We start from the raw sequence: 16,257 nt of genomic DNA on the forward strand, positions 1-16,257 counted from the left end.
CCCCAGACAGTGCTCCCTCTTTGCTGCCTCCTCGGGCCTCCAGCCCATCTTTCCATTAGGCCCCTGTTCTGACTGTTCCACCTGCCAATAATACCTTTTCTCTGCTGGGCTCCCCATCTGCCCAAATTGTCCTTGAAGAACCGTCTCTTCCACGAGTAGCCTCTGGTGCTCACTCCCTTGGTAGGAAGAGCCTGATTCCTCTGACCCTTGTCCACTCTACCTGCATCTCCCTGTGGTGGCTACCAATGTCTGTCTGGTAGTCATCCCACAGCAATTCTGAGGGGTCTGTTCTGTGCCACCCATGGGTCTATGGGCTCGTTTAGCCTGTCCTTTCCTTCTCCCACTGGACCAGGGCCCTAAGCACAAGTGCATGACTGCTCTAGGCAGCACAGGGCATTGTAAACAGGATGCATTCAGGAAGTTTTTAATAAATGACTTTTTGGCAACTCTCCCATCCTCTTGGGGCAGATCACCTGATCCTGACCTCAGCATTGCAGATGCCCCTCTCCTAGAGTCAGCCTGGGGGTGGGCTAGGTCACAGCAAGGTTCTCTGACTCCCCACCATTCTTCACAGTATACTGTTCTAGGTTTAGGTTTATCTTCAAAGTTTTCTAAGAAGAAACAGAATTTAAGGTTCTTTCAGGTACACCATCAAAATTCTTGTATGTCTTGACACATGCTAAACAGTCTATGGTTTAGTATAAATTAGACTCTTATCAGGCACCTGAGGACATGTAGCCAACTGTGCCCATTCTGAGACTTATCTGTAGCACCCCCATTGTCACAGGGAAGTGAGTGTCACAACAGTCAGGAGCCGGGAGGGAATGAAAGTCCCTAGTGGCTTTTAGATGACCATGTGCTTCCTGCAGGAGATGGCAGGCCGAGCACTAAAGCAGACGGGCAGCAGAAGTATTGAAGCTGCCCTGGACTACATCAGCAAGATGGGCTACCTGGACCCGAGGAAAGAGCAGATCGTGCGGGTCATCAAGCAGACCTCCCCAGGTGAGCTGCGGCCTGTGTGTGAAGATGGTTTGTGATTTAAAAACACAAAAGGGGGGGGCAGGAAGTGATTAACCAAAAAACATATATGCAAGGCCCATGAACACAGACAATAGTGAGGTGAAGGCCTAGGGAGGGGGTGGGAGCGGGTGGAGAGGGTCAGTGGGGGGAAAAATGGGAAACATCTGTAATACTTTCAACAATAAAGATAAATTTAAAAATAAAAACACAAACAAGAGGTCCATTGTGGCCTTGGTCAGCAGATTGCCTCTGGGCACATTCCCACATGCCCGTAATGGGTGAGCCAAGCCTGTCGTGCTTTGACATTCGGGTCCTGTTGGGGGTGGGGGCAGAAGTGGTAGATCATGGGACCTATCTGGGTGCCCCCCATTTGAAATAACCTGTGGTACTTCCTACAGGGGGCAGGGTACTTGTTTTGTTTTATAAAGGATTAAAAAATTCATTGGATATTAAAATTAGAGTGAGAAGCCTGGCCGGGCGTGGCTCAGCCGTTGAACGTTGACCTGGGATCCAGGGGATCGGGGTTTGATTCCCGGTCAGGGCACATGCCCAGGTTACGGGCTTGATCAATGACTCTCTCATCATTGATGTTTCTATCTCTCTCTCTCCCTCTCCTTTCCTCTCTCTGAAATCAATAAAGATATATTTTGCCGGGCCAGGCGTGGCTCAGCGGTTTAGCATCGACCTAGGATCCAGGTGATCAGGGTTCGATTCCCGGTCAGAGCACATGCCTGAGTTGTGGGCTCGATCAATGACTCTCTCATCATTGATGTTTCTCTCTCTCTCTCTCCCCTTCCTTTCCTCTCTGTGAAATCAATAAAAATATATTAAAAAAATAAAAATTAGAGTGAGAATAAAAATGTTATTTTTACTATCTCTTAGGCCTATGGAGGGATCTTTCAAAAGGGAGGTTTATTTCATTGATTCTAAAACACACCATTTCTCACACTGAGAGCCAATGCCCAGTGGAAGAGGGTGGTGGTGCTGGGGAGGCCAGAGGCTCCAGCAGCAAACACTCTGCTTCCCTGGCTGTCAATGGATAGTCCTCTTCCAGGATGGAGCAGATAGGACAGGTTTCTGGTGCCTGAAGCCCCTGAGTGTGATAGGGACTCATGATACTTAGCAAAGAAGTTTCCCTTGTTTTGTGGAGTGAGAATTGTACAGACTTTGTAAGCTGTATCTTTGCTGTTAAGGGAACACAAACTCACTTTTTTTCCTTTTTTAAAAAAACACAAACTATATCTTTATTGATTTCAGAGAGAGGAAGGGAGAGGGAGGGAGAGAGAAACATCGGTGATAAGAGAGAGTCATTGATTGGCTGCCTCCTGTATGCCCCCTACTGGGGATGGAGCCCGCAACCCAGGCATGTGCCCTGACCAGGAATCGAACCGTGATCTCCTGGATCATAGGTCGATGCTCAACTTCTGAGCTACTCCAGCCAGGCTCATGTTTTCTTCTTGACAGGAGTTTCCTTACATGGTACCCCACTGGCTGCCCATGCCCAGGTGCTTAGCCTCTCTGATCTTGTCTCAGAGCACAGTTCACAGGGAACCGCAGGGCCATGGTCTGTGGGGATTTTCTTCTGCATTGGCCTTTGGTGTGTGTTCAGTGGTGCAGGAAACAGCAGTGTTTGGCTGTGACTTCTGCCTGATGTGGTGGCTATTAGAGGGTCTTGGCTTTGCCAGAGGTTCCTGTGAGGGCTCTCTGTGGGGAAGGCAGACCTTTTGACCCAGAGGTAGCCCAGATCTGCCCCAGCAGAGTTCGGCCTTGCCCGAGTGCCTTCAGACATGGAAGAGACTGAAAGTGCCAGAACCTGCTGGACAGATATCTCTAATGCCACTTCTGTTCATTCATTCTTCTGCAGGAAAGAGCTTGGCATCCACCTCTGTGCCACGGAGGCCAAGCTTTGAAGGAGTAGGAGATCCCTTCCCTCCCTACCATCGGATGAGCGGGGTCTACGATGAGGAGGTGCCCCGGCAGTACATGGACTTTCTCTTTGCCAGCGTCAGTCCCCACAGTGCGCCTGGTGGCCCCCAGCACCAGCCCAAGGGCTACTCTGCAAGTATGGAGGCTGCCGGGATGAACTTCCCCATGGCAGGGCCTGGGGGCCAAGGCCTCCCGCTGCAGGGCCCACACTACAGGCCGCACCTGCTGGTGCCCGGGGAGACCCTGGGCTACGGCGTGCAGCGCAGCCCTTCCTTCCAGAACAAGGTGTCGCCGGACACTGCGGGGTATGCCAGTCTGGCTGCCAAGGGCCCAGGTGGGCAGCCAGGGGCCAACCACACCTTCCAGGCAGTGGGGGCCACAGCAGGTTTGTACATGCCGCATCCACACCACAAACAGGCCCCTCAGGTGCATGTGATGGTACCCCCACAGAGCCTGCTGGCCCCCTCCAGGAGCAGCCTCAATGTGGACGTGTACGAGGCCGGCAGCACCCCCATCCAGCCGTGGTCGGTGCCCACTCTGGCCCGGCGGGACTCTCTGCAAAAGCAGGTGGTATTCCGGCCTGAGGGCCCTGTCCCCAGCAGAAGCAGCTCCTTCAACAACCACCAGCAGCCCGTGGCCGTAGCTTCCCCCAACACTATCACGGCGGTTACGGCGGCACACATTCTGCACCCAGTGAAGAGTGTGCGTGTGCTTCGGCCGGAGCCACAGACAGCCGTGGGGCCCTCCCATCCAGCCTGGGTGCCCACAGCCGCTCCGGGGCCCGAGGGGCACGACTCCACTGATGAGCAGCCCCCGCCCTTGGTGGGCGCGGGCCCCTACCCGCGGGACGTGGACGTGAGGTGCCCACCCCCACCCTACCCCAAGCACCTGCTGCTGCGGAGTGCAGCGGAGCAGGTGGACGTGGACTGCTTGTGTGCAGGGGTGGAGCAGCGGCTGCGGGGCGCTCCCTCTGAGCCCCCGGACAGGGGCCACAAAGGCACCAAGGCAGACCGAGCCGGGAAGGATAAGAAGATGATCCAGACATCTCCCGTTCCAGTTCGAAAAAACAGCCGCGATGAGGAGAAGAGAGAGTCTCGAATCAAGAGCTACTCACCCTATGCGTTCAAGTTCTTCATGGAACAGCACGTGGAAAATGTCATCAAGACCTACCAGCAGAAGGTCAACCGCAGGCTGCAGCTGGAGCAGGAGATGGCCAGAGTAATCTCTCCTTTCAGTCTTCTTAAGCTCTAACAGGAATCGCTGTAGGATCCCTTTTCTTTCTGTTTTATGCATTTTGGTACCAACCAGTCATCTCATGGCCCTTGTCTGGTTCTGAGGGGAGGACCTGGAGAAATTACAGGTGTTCCAGCGTCCCTTTGCTGGACTGCAGGGATCAGCTATGGCTGTACACCATGTGCCAATGGGAAAATTACTGAATGAGTTTTTTTGTATTTTTATTCATTAGCAAAGTTCATTAAGTTTTACTAACTAGTAACAAAACACTTTGGGAAGAGTAGAAACAAAGTTTGAGGTTTTATGAATTGAAATAGTGGGCTTTGTAAAGAAAAATATATCTAGTAGGGATTCATTTATCCTTTCTTTAAGCCTATAATTTAAAGAGACCTTTCTTGACACTAAACTGCTAGAGAAGGTAATTAATGAAATTATTTAAATTAAATGTTACAGTAAATTTAAATCACACAAACCAATAATTTCAAATTCTAAAAATAAAATTTGTGCTTAATTTCTTTGTGCTCCCATTTTCATTGATTGTTTCGTTTTGTTTCTGTTTTCTCATTTTCCCTGAGCTTTTATTAAAATACTAGGTTGCTCTTAGAGTTCCAGGAATTCTGTAGTCCCCTTTCCACAGACTTTTGTTCATAGAGGTTTCCTTTAGTTTTTAAGGGCATAAAGGCACCCAGAGAGAGAACTATTTTGTCTTCCCTTTGAATTCTGGATTTGTGTCTGTATATGGATATAAAGAACAAAATGGATTGTTCTCTTGCTTGGAGTATATTGTACGCATTCTCCTATCTTCTCATTCCTGTAGATCAAGTCAGGGTCCTCTCAGTTCTAGGACATCTCCCGCCAGTCATTTCCTGTTTGGGTTCCTCTGATGTGACCCTTATTTTCCTTCTGCGCAGGCCGGACTCTGTGAGGCTGAGCAGGAGCAGATGAGGAAGATCCTCTACCAGAAGGAGTCTAATTACAACAGGCTAAAGAGGGCCAAGATGGACAAGTCCATGTTTGTGAAAATCAAAACCCTGGGGATCGGTGCCTTTGGGGAAGTGTGCCTGGCGTGTAAAGTGGACACTCACGCCCTATATGCCATGAAGACCCTGAGGAAGAAGGACGTCTTGAACCGGAATCAGGTGGCCCACGTCAAGGCTGAGAGGGACATCCTGGCTGAGGCGGACAATGAGTGGGTGGTCAAACTCTACTATTCCTTCCAAGACAAGGACAGCCTGTACTTTGTGATGGACTACATCCCTGGGGGCGATATGATGAGCCTGCTCATCCGGATGGAGGTCTTCCCCGAGCACCTGGCCCGCTTCTACATCGCAGAGTTGACTCTGGCCATTGAGAGTGTCCACAAGATGGGCTTTATCCACCGAGACATCAAGCCAGACAACATTTTGATAGATGTTGATGGTCACATCAAACTGACAGATTTTGGTCTCTGCACTGGATTCAGGTGGACTCACAACTCCAAGTACTACCAGAAAGGTACTGCCTTAGGCATACCACACCCACTTTACACATCTGGACACAACTGAGCCATTTAAGGGAACCGTTTCCCACCCTGGTGGCTCCTAATCATTGTGAAATTATCTGTCAATTCATTAGTTTATAATTTGGTGATATCCTTTTCTCCCTAAAGACGTAGTATGATATTTGTGAGTGGATTTAAGTTTTACTATGATATTTTTAGAACAATAGGTTCTGAGGTGTCATGGGGCCACCACTCTGCTCTATTAACATAAGCCTTAAAAAGTAAGCTTTACAGCTCCCCCAGGAGTCCTTGTACAGCCGACCTGAATCTCTCTGCAGTATCTGCAGTATCTGTAGTGTCTGTAGGTGTAGGTATGGATATAGGTATGATCATAGTTTATCTCCAGCTCCTATAGTTCTGCTGTTTGGAAAAATCAAAAACAGCTGGCCAATATTTATGGCTCAGATTCTTGAAGTAGTTATTTTAATACCATAGCTCAGGCTTCTATTTTTTAACTTAAAACTAATCCTAAGTCATTTAATTTATTCCCACTTTCTGGCATTTTAGTCATTTTTTAATCACATTTTTCAAATCCTCTTATGCTTTTGTGTGCTAATCTTTTTTTTTTTTTTCTCCCAATCTTTTTTGATTTCAGAGAGAGGAAGGAAGAGGGAGAGAGAGAGAAACATCAATGATGAGAGAGTCATTGATTGGCTGCCTCCTGCACGAGCCCGTAATCCACCATGTGCCCTGACCAGAAATCGAACCGTGATCTCCTAGATCCTAAGCCGACGCTCAATCGCTGAGCCACGCGGTGCTGGACTTTTCTGCTAATCTTAAAGCACATCTTGTCGCGATTGGCGTGAGAAGGGTGCAGAGTGATGGTTCCCTCAATTATCTAAGCCTCAGCACAGCCTGCAGCTGCTGTCACCATACTACAGTTGTTTCTGCTGTGGTGCCATGTTCACCTCACACAAGGTCTCAGATCCAGGACCGCAGGCTGCCCTGCTGAGCAGCTGGGCAGGGTTCTTTCTCTCAGTGTGTCAGGAGCTGAATTTAATTAACTCTTTGGTTTGAAGCTACTGCTTTGTTGAATAGTGAAAACTTACTTTGTTTTGTATCCCCTTCTTTCCCTTCCCTGATTTCTGGTGAAAAAGGGAGCCACATCAGACAGGACAGCATGGAGCCCGGTGACCTCTGGGATGATGTATCTAATTGTCGTTGTGGAGACAGGCTGAAGACCCTGGAGCAGAGAGCCAGGAAACAGCATCAGAGGTGTCTGGCTCACTCCCTGGTTGGGACCCCAAATTACATTGCCCCGGAAGTGCTCCTCCGAAAAGGTGGGTTGCCTTGGGCACTCTTCTCTGGTGTTCCACGCTCCTGCCCAGCTAGAGGCCATCTTGACTCCAGAACTGTGGAGCCAGAGGACCTCTGAGAGTCTCCAGCCCCAGCTTTCTAAGACCCTGAATATTCCCACCATAACTGTGTACCCATAGAAGCGTGTGTCACTTCCATTTGCTCCCAGGGTGATGGAAGACATGCATCTTTAGGCCTGTCTTTGCTCACTCATTCTTTGGGAAGTGAGAGATTGGATGGGGGTGTGGGGTCTCTACCTGGAACCTAAGAGAATCATTCCAGAACTGGTTTGACAGTCATATGATGGAAACAACTCTCAGGGTCACAGGGACACTATTCAGTCTGCCTAAGCCAGACATTTCCAGGCTCTAGCTGTAACATTCATTTTTTAAAATTTTAAAATTTTATTTTTATCAATTACAGTTCATGTTCAATATTATTTTGTATTAGTTTTAGGTGTATAGCATAGTGGTTAGACAATCATACTTTACAGAGTGGTCCCCCTGATATTTCAAGTACCCATCTGGCACTGTACATAGTTATTACAATATTATTGACTATATTCCCTATGCTGTACTTTATATCCCTGTGACTATTTTGTAACTGCCAATTTGTAGTTCTTAATCCCTTCATCTTTTTGACCCAGTCCCCCAACCTGCCTCCCTTCTGGCAGCCCTAAGTCTGTTCTCTGTATCTGTGAGTCTGTTTCTGTTTTGTTTGTTTATATTGTTTTTTAGATTCCACATATAAGTGAAACCATAAGTTATTTGTCTATGACTGACTTATTTCACTTAGCATAATACCCTCCAGGTTCACCCATGCTGTTGCAAATGGTAAGATTTCATTCATTTTTTTTTCAATCCTCACCTGAGAATATTTTTTCCATTGCTTTTCAGAGAGAGTGGAAGGTCAGAGAGAGAAATACTGATGTGAGAGAGACATATCGATTGGTTGCACTTAGTCAGAATCGAACCTGGGACCCTTCAGCCCACTAGCCGATGCTCTAGCTACTGCGCCAAACAGCTAGGGCAGATTTTGTTCTTTTTTGTGGCCATGTAATATTCCATTGTATATATGTGCCAAAGTTTCCTGCCTAAATTTTGAGCTGGGTTGTTCCCTCTCCAGCTGGTTATTGAGTATGACAGAAGACAACTGTTGTATTCCTCCAGTTCTCTCTTCTAGTCTAGAAGTCACATTTGGGGACAGTAGTGTGCAGAAAACTATAGGTGCTAAATAAAATTGGTCCTGGATGATGCTCTGTTCCATCAAATATGACATCTAACTGAACACCAAAGGAATCTTCCAGTATTGACCTGAGTCTGTGCAATAAATCCAGGATTGGTGGCCTTTCTTTTCACATGTGTTGTTTCAAGTCTTTGCAGCCACCCAGACTCTGTTCAAGTCTGAGTTTTCTTTGTTAGCTGTGGTAATCCAAGGCAAATTAATTAACCACTCAGAGCCACATCTATAACAATAACCTTGCTGCCCAGTCACGACCTCAGTGTTGGAGGAATGAGTGCCAGGCTGTGGGGAATGGCATTCTGTCTTTCCCCTGCAGCCCCTCTTCAGTATCCAGCATGTACACTGTCCAGAAACCAGGGGTGGGGTCACTCTGCAGCTCCAGTGCCAGATGGGCAGAAAGGAGTGGGATGGAGGGTACCAAGGAGTCTGAAGGAACTAAACTGGTAGTACTGCCAGCAGGTTTAGAGCCCAATTCACGCTTAGCAAGGATTAGGTGACATCAAGACTGGAGCATGGCTAAGACTGGGACATGAAGCTTTGGAAGAAAAGTGGGAGAGAATCAGAAAAAATGAACCTGCTGTTCAGCCTCCTTCAGCCTCCTTGGGGCTGGCTGTGACTGAGCTGCAGGATGTCCTGCCTCAGCTCTATCTTGGGAGCATTGTCAGGAAGAGCCTGGCTGGTTAGTGCCTTGTACAGAGATCGTGTCTTTAGTGACAGTTGTTCCCTTTGCCAGAGTGCTCCCTTTCCTTTTCCTCTTCTCCATATTCTTTGACTTTCTCTAAACCTCCCAGGAAAGCCCCACCAGGAAGCCCTCATGACTGGACTTGAGGGCTTACAGTGTTTACAGGTCTTAACACTTCCTGTTTTGTGGTTACAACTATTTTAATTTGTGTCTGTTTGTTCTTTAAGAACTTAAAATTCTGGTTAGTATCACTAGTAACAACAGTAATTTTTTTTTAATTTATTGACTTGAGAGAGAGGAAGGGAAAGAGAGAGAGAGAGAACCATCTATTTGTTGTTCCACTTATTTCTGCATTCATTGGTTGATTCCTGTATGTGCCCTGACTGGGGATCGAACCCGCAATCTTGGCGTATTAGGACAATGCTCTAACCAATGCAGCAACCCAGCCAGAACAACACTAATCTTTTAAAATTAAGGTCTTATTACAAAAGCATCCTGTGTTTACCGCACACCAGTGACTCAAAATAAGAAAAAGGGCAAGTGAGCATCCTCCTCCCCACATGAAGACTGCTACCACCCCAGCATGTGCCCTCTCCAGCCTTTATTCTGAGCCACACAAGCAAGAAGATGCATTTTGTGTAGGGTGGTTTTCTTTAATGTAACGTGCTGCTCAAACATGTTTCCCCACATGGCAGCAAAGTAAAACGAGGATTCGTACAGTTCTCTGAGAAGAGAACGTGCCCATGCTGGAATTGAATGTGGCCTTGTCTTTCAGGGTACACTCAGCTCTGTGACTGGTGGAGTGTTGGAGTGATTCTCTTCGAGATGCTGGTGGGGCAGCCACCCTTTCTGGCCCCCACTCCCACGGAGACCCAACTGAAGGTAACAAAGGGGAAATATGCATCTGCTTGCTGCAAACACACATGGTTTTCTCACCTTTTATTCTGAGTGGTGTAGGAATCTCAGTTGTACATATGGGAGTTTTTAAAGTATTATTGTTATTACATATCTTGAAAATTTTTTTTAATAAGTAAAGCCCCAGAGTTACACCTGAGTTTTTGTTTTTGTTTTTGTTTTTTTATCTTCTCCCGAGGATATGTTATTGATTTTAGAAAGAGAGGAAGGCGAGGAGAGAGAGAAACATTGATCAGTTGCCTCCAGTACTTGCCCTGACTGAGGACTGAACCCACAACGTTTTGGTGTACGGGATGACACTCCAACCAATTGAGCCACCAGCCAGGGCTAAACCTGAGTTTTGAAATACAGTATATGTGTGTCTGAAATTTTACTTGAACCATTGTTCACCTGCTATCTTGGTATTTCCAGGTGAGAATAAAGAGAAGCGGTAGGCTTGGTGAGATCTAGTCTTTACTGCCACTGCCCACTGTGCAATAACAGAAAGCTTTATAAACTATCGCTAAAGAAGTCACTTTCTTTATTTGAATGTTATATCATTACTGTTTGCAAATTATCAGCTATGAGGTTAGGCTAGGTATGCATATTCCTAATATTCACTTGATATAACTAAATAATTAGTTTTAGAGTGATGGTCATTTATTCTCTGACATAAATCATTTGATTACTTAAGAAAGATTGAATTGAGAATCTGATGAAATCTTTGGGATTTCTCATACAGTGCACTTACCCACTGATACATGTTTACCAAAAATTCTAGAAAGAATTTATATGCCCTGGAGTTCATGGTAGACTCCTAAACTAATAGTCCCTTTGCCCTGGATGGTTTGGCTCGGTGGTTAGGCCTGCGGACTGAAGGGTCCCAGATTTGATTCTAGCCAAGGGCACATGTACGTGGGTTACGGGCTTGATCCCTGGCCCCAGTCGGGGTGTGTGCGGGAGGCAACCAATTGATGTGTCTCTCTCACATCGATGTTTCTCTCTCTCTCTCTCTCTCTCTCTCTCTCCTTTCCACTCTCTCTGAAAAGCAATGGAAAAAATATCCTCAAGTGTGGATAAAAAAAAATATAGTCCGTTAGTTGGAAGGACCCTAAATTAAGACTTGGTTTCACACCAGTAACAATGAAGTTAGAAGCTGGCATTATCTGCGTCCTCACTGAATAGCTAAACCACTCACTAATTTGCCTGCATAATCATAACCCAGTTTCTATTGCGATAAAACTTACCAGTTTAACTATTTTTAAGTGTGCATGCAGTTCAGTGGCAGTAAGTACATTCACAGTGTTGTGCAACTGTCACCATTGTATTTCCAGACATTTTCATCACCCCAAATAGAAACTACCCGTTGAACAATAACTGCCCATTCCCCCTCCCCCAACCCCTGTAACCTCTCTTCTACTTTCTGTCTCTGTGACGTTGATTGCTCTGGGTCCCTCAGATATACGCTGTTTGCCCTTTTCTGAATGGTTTATTTTGCTGAGCATAATGTATTCAAAGGTCATCCATTTTGTCACATGTGGAAGAATTTCCTTCCTTTTTAAGGTGGAATAATATTCTGTTGTGCATGTAGACCACATTTTGTTTATCCATCATCCAGCAATGGAAACTTGGTGTGTTTCTACCTTATTTGGTTATTATGGATAATGATGCTGTGAACATGAGTGTGTATACAAGAATTTGTTTGAGTCCTGCTTTCAGTTCTTTTGACTGTATACCCAGAAGTAGAATTGCTGGGTCATGTGGTAGTTCTGTTTAACTCTTCATACTGTTTCCCACAGTGGCTGCACCATTTTACATTCCCACCAGCAGAGAATGAGGGTTCCATTTTCTCCACATCCTCACCAACACTTCTCCCCCCCCCCCCCGTTTTTATAGTAGCCATCCTAATGGTGGCTTCAATTCATCCTAGTGAATTGATATCTCATTGTGGTTTTGATTTGTATTTCCCTAGTGATTAGTGGTGTTGAGCCTCTTTTCAAGTGCTTACTGGATGGACATTTGTATGTCTTCTCTTTATATATATATATATATATATATATATATATATATATATATATCTTTATTGGTTTCAGAGCGGAAGGGAGAGAGAGAGAGATAGAAACATCAATGATGAGAGGGAATCATCGATCGGCTGCCTCCTGCACGCCCCTGACTGGGGGTTGAGCCAGAAACCTAGGCATGTGCCCTGACTGGAAATAAAATGGTGATCTACTGGTTCACAGGTTGATGCTCAACCACTGAGCCACAACGGCCAGGCTGTATGTCTTCTTTGAAGAAATGTCTGTTCAAGTCCTTTGCCCTTTTTTAATCAGGTTATTTTTGTTGTTGTTGAGTTGTAGAAATTCTTTATATATTTTGGATATTAACTCCTTATAAGATACATGTTTTGCAAATATAGTCTTCCGTTCTGTGGGTTGCCTTTTCATTCTTTTAGCAGTGTTCTTTGATGAACAAAAGTTTTAAATTTTTATAAAGTCCAATTTATATATTTTTCTTTTGTTGCCTGTGCTTTTGGTGTCATATCCAAGAAGTCATTTCCAAATCCGATGTCATAAAGATTTTCCCCTGTGTTTTCTTCTAGGAGTTTTATAGTTTTAGCTCTACTAAAACCACTAAGGTTTAAACCAACCCTCCCACCCACACACCCACCTGCCTCCATGCCTCACCTGATGCTCAGTTACCCATGCAATAGCCAGTTATGTTGGCCTTGTTTTATCCTGATTTGAGGTATGAAAAAGTCTCTTAGCTCTTTTCCTCACTGGAGACACACCTCTATGACAAATGTATTTACTGAACATTTAGATGGCCGGTGTGTGCAGTTGAGTATCAGGAATAGGAGGCCAAGGCCACAGGGTAGGTCAGCTTTATTATTCTCCGTGAGGTTGCTTTTTAAATTACAAAACCCAGGCTGGCCATCTCTTGGCCATAATAAGTATTGAGTGAGAACCATGATGGTTAAACAGAAATCTGTTGCCATAGCTAAGGAAATGACTCAGAGAGGATCAGTCTCTTCATTTTTGTGGAAAGCACAAAATTCTTTTGCTAACCAGTCTTTCTGATAGAAGAAAAATAAGTCTCTCTTGGTCCGATTTGGCTTTAGCATCCTAGGCCTCAGGCTATGTGCCCCAAACTAGAACACTGACCTTCTATAGCTGCTCAGATCCACAGCCATAGCTTCTGAGTCTATCCTGACTTTTCTCCTGTCACAAAACTAAAATTATTTAAAAGTCACATCATCACATATTGTCTCAGAACTGCCCATATAGGCCTTGAGATGTTTGGAGAAACTAAAACTTTGGTTCTATTGTCTCTTGAGGTGATAAACTGGGAAAACACACTCCACATTCCAGCCCAGGTCAAGCTGAGCCCTGAGGCCCGGGACCTCATCACTAAACTCTGTTGTGCTGCTGACCACCGGCTGGGGAGGAACGGGGCTGACGACCTGAAAGCCCACCCATTCTTCATCACCATTGATTTCTCTAGTGACATTCGGAAGCAGCCGGCCCCCTACATTCCCAAGATCAGCCACCCCATGGACACCTCAAATTTTGACCCAGTAGATGAAGAAAGCCCTTGGAACGATGCTAGTGAAGACAGTACCAAGGCCTGGGACACACTCACCTCCCCAAATAACAAGCACCCTGAGCACGCATTTTATGAATTTACCTTCCGAAGGTTCTTTGATGACAATGGCTACCCCTTCAGGTGCCCAAAGCCTTCAGGAGCAGAGGTGTCACAAGCTGAGAACTCCGATTTGGAAAATTCCAATCTGGTGGATCAGACTGAAGGTTGCAAACCAGTATATGTGTAGACAGACTTGGCACTGACACCCAGGTGCCCAGGGCTGGTTCCTTAAAAGATCTGGTGGACAGTTCAGGGCAGCTTTGTTATCAACAGTTAATCATTGATTACTTCACTTGAAATTTTGATCTTCACCAAAAAAACCCAAAACAAACAAAAATGCTTTTTAAAAAACTCTAGTCTAGCATATCTTCATTTCTAGATTCTGGTTGATAAGGGGGATGGGTGTCAACATGGCTTTGAATTGGCCTTTGAGGACCTTCACTGCATTGAAACAATTTTTTAAAAATTTAGTACAGTTTAAAAAGAGCACTTATTTTGTTTATAGTCATTTTTTCTTACTAAATTATAGGGATTAACTCTGACAAATCATGCTGCTGTCATTTTATACATTTGTATTTTATCACAGCACTTACATTTATGAAAAGAAATTAAAACTGAAAAACGTGATAAGAAATCTCTGTGCAATAACATTAAAAAAAGATAACACTGTTTCATGTTACTGATACCATTTTATTCACACAATGGTTTTTGTTTTTATATTTTTTCCTGCATTTCAAAATTGTGATATGTTAAAAGCTGCTTTTTTTTTTTTTTTTGCATATTATAGTATCATAGACAGTGTGAGCAACATGACTCTGTTGATGTAATTTCTGATGTCTGGTGTGTAGAGAGTGTTGCATGAGCTGGGTCTTCTATTATAAATGACCGTGTCTTGCCATTCACAGCGGGTTCTGTGAGGATGTTTTTATACAGTATCTATAAATGAGGCGTTGTAGACAGTGTGCGATGACATGCCATATGGGTGACTTCACTGTGATTGTATCCCTTACTATTTTGTTAAACGTAGGTGTGTAACTGAGAAGTGACTTTCTGTGTGTGCGTCTTGGGTATGGTTGGATTCTTCGGGGGCTAAACTTAAGCATTCATCATATACTAAACTTGTGTACATCTAAAGGGATTAATTTAGCTATGCCAAAAAGTTTGAAGTTAATCATGGAACTCTGTTTCACCAGTCTGCTCTCTCGTTCTTGGTGTAGCTGATGTGTGGAATCCAATAGCTGCCACCCTACTGCCACCAGGTGGGCCCCCCTCAAGAGGTCTGCCTGATGCTATTTCTCTCGCTGTCTGAGACAGCTGTGATCTTACCATGGTGAAATTTAGTAATCTCGGCTTTTTTTTTTTTTGGTGTGCTTTGAAGTGTCAGTCTTAACTTGGTTTTAAAAATACACTTTCCTCATCTTTGTAAAACAACGATTATTCAAAGTGACATTGGAATAAAAAAAAATTAAGCCATACATATTTTCTTAGATGTATAGATGTATATATAACAACATAGATAAACGTACAAAATATTCCTTATTTCAAACTAGTATGAATCCTATTTAAAGTGATTTATATTTGAATAAAACGTTCAGTTCTCTTTTGCTTTTTAAGAATCCGATGTATCATATTTTCCTTATATTATTCCACACATTTTTCCTTGACTTTTTTAGCATAATGTATTAATTATTTAGTATATATCTAGGCAACAACACTTATAAGTTTATCAATGTCTAAACTATAAAGAAAAGATTTTTGTGTACTGGTTTACATTTTGTATGAATGGCAATCTCGACATGTGCTGTGCTTGTACCATGACTGTCAGTATTTCCGCTACTTTACAGTAATGCCATGTTGTTATTTACAAGCGCTCTGACACACTTTTATGTGGTAGGTTCTTTCTCAGGAACTCAATTTAACTATTATTTATTGATATATCATTGCCTTTGAAAAGCTTCTACTGGCACAATTTATTATTAAAATTTTGAATACAAACCCCTTGGTGTCATGTGTTATTGGAATATGTAAGTTCTTACTTTTGTCAGTGTGTCTATCAGACCGTTAAAATTAGTGCTTTGTGTATCCTTAGAGAAATGACACTTTATGCATACATGGCACTAGAAAATATGTGTATACTTTTTTGCCTCTTTTACACAAATGGGAGAATTATGCTTATTTTCCTGCATCTGTTTTCTTCGCAATCTATATCAACACATGAAGAAATTCTTCACCTGTTATTATTACTGTGTAATATTCCATCATGAGGATCTATTACAATAAGACCAGTACTATATCAATGGACATTTCACCTTTTCTGGTCTTTTACTATTATAACCCTTTGCGGTCGTTTGTCTACTCTCAGCCACCAAAGCTTTTTTACCGTTCTGGTCGTATGTCTCCTCTCAGCCACCACAGCAAGGAACCGTACGAATCTTAACTCCATTCATGTATCAGTTCATAAATCTTGTTTATCCTTCATAATCTTGCATGTTATGTATCACTGCTCTTTCAATGGAAATTAATTCCGACCAGTACGACACCCATGTCCAAATTTAATACTACCGCAAAGGGATAAACCATATTGGAATAAATAACCCTTATAGCCATCATTTTGTGATTCCTAGAGGTGGAATTGTTAGGTCAAAAGTTAAGTGTATGTGTGATTTTTTATTGCAAAGTCCCGAGCAATCATGGGAGAAACCCCTCCAGGCTACCTCCTACACACTCTGCCAAGGAGTGTACATCTTTGACCTGTCTTTATGTGGACCATTTCTCAGGG

General features: G+C 44.2%; 1 protein-coding gene across 3 annotated transcripts in view; it reads left to right on the forward strand.

Annotated features, from left to right (window-relative positions):
* The window catches only part of LATS2 (large tumor suppressor kinase 2), a 77,464-nt gene extending 61,991 nt beyond the window's left edge, over nucleotides 1–15,473 (forward strand). For all 3 annotated transcript variants that reach the window (XM_087814410.1, XM_087814411.1, XM_016203537.2), the window contains 6 exons: nucleotides 870–1,002; nucleotides 2,885–4,164; nucleotides 5,091–5,673; nucleotides 6,817–6,999; nucleotides 9,715–9,821; nucleotides 13,171–15,473. In XM_087814410.1, the coding sequence (XP_087670536.1) occupies nucleotides 870–1,002; nucleotides 2,885–4,164; nucleotides 5,091–5,673; nucleotides 6,817–6,999; nucleotides 9,715–9,821; nucleotides 13,171–13,665 (2,781 nt within the window). In that variant the 3' untranslated portion in view covers nucleotides 13,666–15,473. The remainder of the gene's footprint in view (nucleotides 1–869; nucleotides 1,003–2,884; nucleotides 4,165–5,090; nucleotides 5,674–6,816; nucleotides 7,000–9,714; nucleotides 9,822–13,170) is intronic.
* The last annotated feature ends 784 nt before the right edge of the window (nucleotides 15,474–16,257 follow it).

Source organism: Miniopterus natalensis, chromosome 2 (genome assembly GCF_054644295.1).
Source record: "Miniopterus natalensis isolate mMinNat1 chromosome 2, mMinNat1.hap1, whole genome shotgun sequence".
In the NCBI taxonomy this organism is placed as follows: Eukaryota; Metazoa; Chordata; class Mammalia; order Chiroptera; family Miniopteridae; genus Miniopterus; species Miniopterus natalensis.